General features: G+C 34.7%; 1 protein-coding gene across 1 annotated transcript; it reads right to left on the reverse strand.

Annotated features, from left to right (window-relative positions):
• Positions 1-220: 220 nt before the first annotated feature.
• LOC134830788 (ovochymase-2-like) lies at positions 221-3,071 on the reverse strand. The gene is made up of 4 exons (XM_063844371.1): positions 1,582-3,071; positions 1,395-1,523; positions 1,211-1,279; positions 221-1,149 (listed from the first exon to the last, which is right to left on the reverse strand). The coding sequence occupies exons 1-4, from the start codon at positions 3,069-3,071 to the stop codon at positions 819-821; spliced, it is 2,019 nt and encodes a 672-aa protein (XP_063700441.1). The 3' UTR covers positions 221-818.
• Positions 3,072-3,752: the final 681 nt, after the last annotated feature.

Here is a 3,752-nt window from a genome sequence, read left to right on the forward strand (position 1 = left end):
TTACTGTATAGATTTAATATATTGTCGAGAAAATTCACAAAATTGCGAAAACTCATGAATATATTTCTTTTTATTTATGCTTGTGTGACTTTATTTCGCGTTAATTAATAAAAGCTATAAGATAAAGATTTACATTTGTTATAAAATTGTTACTTACTGCAAAAATTTCATCAACGCACAAGACATTTTTACTCTCATGTGAATAAATAAAGCCGTAAAATAGTGTTACAAGTAACAAGAAATTGTAACAAAAGAGCCACGAAAACAATAAAATAATAAAGAACTCGAACCAGTATGATTTTATCGGCTAATTATGCAAATTTATGTACAACATATTGTCTTTCAACAAAAGTCTTCACGTGTCACGTCTACGACTTCAGACCATTTTTTTATTGCCTAAAACTTGATGCAAATTTGACACGATGCGTAAAAGAGAGACTGCTGTGTGAAAATTACTTATATGCGCTCATTGGTTTGCAAAACGCGAAAAAAAAACTAAACGAATGTCAATTATGCAACATGGTTTGTTTTGATATTTTATGTTTTTCTTTGTGGTGAGAAATTAAAAATGAAACTAAACTGTTGTCGAATTAGTGCGACTTTTATGGTGGTCCTCAATCGAAGAGATCATCAATCACTGCGGAATAGCGGTTTGATGTCTTAGACAATTAATAGTTTTTATGGAGGCGCCATTCATTAACACACTGCACGTTTATGGCAATTTGATCGCGTGCTGGAATTTTAACACACTTTAAATGAAGTTCGTGATTTTTGAGTCTATTAAAATTAGAGAGAAATGCAGTTTTGACGTTTTCAAATCATTTTTTAAACACTACTTGTTCAATCCATTCTGTGTATGAAGAAATTTTAGTCGCAATTACTGGCCCACAATCCTTACTGAAAACCACCATTCCATGAAGCATCATAACCGAAGCTCCATTGTGATTGATTTTTGTGTAAATTGACGTTCCAATGGGAATTTTACAGGAATCAGGAACGTATCTAACCTCAATTGTGGGTAACAGACATAAAATCTTGTTCTCATCTATATTGTGGAAGTCCAAAAACTCAGAATAAGCTTGACGACAAGCTTCCATCCTTGATACACGATACAATTGATGCTGGCGAGTCAAATCGAAGGACGTCTGTCTATATTTAATTAAAAGTAAAAGTTAATTATCTGTAACGAATCACCATTAGAGGAACTCACTCAATTAAGACAAAGTCATTAATCAACGGGGTCGAAGGCAGGCAAAGTGGGAATTGCGTTTTGGTCCAACTTAATGAATAAAAGTAAAAAGTTTCAGTCTAAATTTTCATTAAAATGATGAAATATAATATGAAATGATAGTTTACCTGTGATAAAGACGATTTCCTATAAATTAGGAACGTACCTTATACGTTGACGAAGTCGAATAATGGCAATGTCATCTTGCTGGGGTGTTTGAATACTGAAGTTTGGGTGAAAGATAACCCTTTCAATGGGAGTTGATTGTTCTAAAAGGACTCTATTTGGACTTGACCTGAAATTTTTGTAAAATAATTTTTATATTTAGCAAATTTTTAATACAAAAATCTTACATTTCATTCAACTTTTGAGCCGAAGTTAGAATGTATCGATTTGAGATGATAACTCCAATTGCTGAAACTGACTCTGCTGCTTTTGGATATTCATCTTTAATTACTTTATTCACAAAATCATCTCGTTCTGAAACTCGAGGACGATTAAAGTTAGGATCAATTGTCCTTTTATCTTTATACTGAACAGCACACTCTAATGATGTTGCAGGCAAATTCGGTGTGTAATACCGAATCCATTCAATGAACGACGAGACTCTTGTATAAACTCCCGGTGAACCTTCTGAACCACATAATTTCCCAAAAGCTGTGATTCCAACAATGAATGGCACAATTTTGTCCTCCAAATGCAATTTCATCTCCAACGGACTTCCAGAATCGCCTTCACACATGTCTTGATTGCGACCTGTAGGATCATTCGCACACAAGTGAGTTTCCTCTTTCAAACCTTCTTTTAGTAATCTAATTCCTTGATAAGATTCCTGGCATGAAATTGTGTCTAAATAACGTAATGTGACCTTATTAAGGATCGGGGACATATCTCCCGCATATTCAGTTTTGCCAAATCCACATGCTTCGAGTGATATTTTTTCAGGAATTTTGTGCGTGGGCCACAAACACGCTGGAATGACGAATTTTGTGATATTTACTTTACTTTTAAGTTTTACAAGGGCGATGTCGTTGTATCGCGGTTTGTAACTCGGATGTCTGATGATTGCTTTAATCTCAAATTGTTGCGTCTCCTTTTCGTCATCGTCTGTTAAGAGATTCAAATCACCAAGACGCACAATATCCGGAGGTTCTCTATCAGAATTCCAGGTGCAATGAGCAGCTGTGAGGATCGTATCATCTGCAATTAATGAGCCACCACATCCCCAAGTTATTTCTCCATCACGAGTCCATCCAAGAGCAGCTGCATGTGGAAATTCATGTTTAAGTGCCTTGACGCCATTCTGACCTTCATTTTTCCAAACAGCTTTCGGCATTTCCGGATATTTCAATAAACAGTCGGCAGAGGATTTCCAATCATCTTTACTAAGTTCTGCGCAGCTTTGTAAATTTTGTCGCCAACTACAGGCTCGTTTGACGCCACCTGGCCAATCATATCCCCATGAATTGTAAATGGCAAGATTTTTCTGAATTTGCATGACGCAAGCTAGATCATCTGTTATGTCGTCATCGAGGAACTTCTTGCAATTTATGTGACAAATCCCGCCATTCGGAGATGTCTCAGAACACCAATATTCAGCACTGAACCGAAAAATTCCGTATTTCAAAATGTAATTTTTGAATCCAAAAGAATCTTCTGACGTAAATTCTAATGATTTTTTGCTTGTATTGTATCGAGATACCTCGGCAATGCATGCTAATTTGGAGGCGACTTCAACATTAAGTTTATGGACCTCGGTAAGTTCTTCAATTAATTCACATTTTTCATAGATTTTGCAAAAAACTGGAATTACCAAGTATAAAATACAAAAAGCTCGTAACATCTTGAGTTCCGAGAATCAACTGAGAATAAAATTATTTCAATCACTGTTATCAAAAAAGTAATAGAAAAAGAGCATAATAGAAAGAGAGAACGTAAGAGAGTAAAATTTACTAATAAAATTAATCATTTCACGGAATTCGATGACAGTGATGATAAATATGTTTCAAATGGAGGTCAAGGTCATTCATTTGAAATTTTGTCAAAAAAAAAAGTTTTTACCCGGATTATCAAACACTACAATTAACTAATAGAGACTGACGATACTTGACCAAATTTAAACAAAAATAAGTGTTACAAAAGAGCAACAAAACCATTACATTGCTATTACAAAATAATCATAACAATCTTCAAGAGTACTCCACACACTCGGTCAACATACAGATGCCAACAATTTATTATATCAACTTTCAAATTCCATCTAAACCAAAGGTAACTTCTTTTTTTTTGTCTATTTGTTTTCCCTTATAAAGTAATCATTAACTTACACTTTTTGCTTTGTATTCATGCTGTTAGGTCATAGGCTAGCTAGCTTCAAGAGTTTATATAGATGAGATAGTAATAAATAATGCAGAAATTGGAAGATCTCGTCACTGCTTGCAATGGTAGCAGGGTGTAGTGACATCTCCGTAATCTTTTGAATGACGACAACGAGGAAATGAGATCACACTGCATTGTGATGAAA

The sequence above is a fragment of the Culicoides brevitarsis genome, chromosome 2 (genome assembly GCF_036172545.1).
Source record: "Culicoides brevitarsis isolate CSIRO-B50_1 chromosome 2, AGI_CSIRO_Cbre_v1, whole genome shotgun sequence".
Classification (NCBI taxonomy): domain Eukaryota; kingdom Metazoa; phylum Arthropoda; class Insecta; order Diptera; family Ceratopogonidae; genus Culicoides; species Culicoides brevitarsis.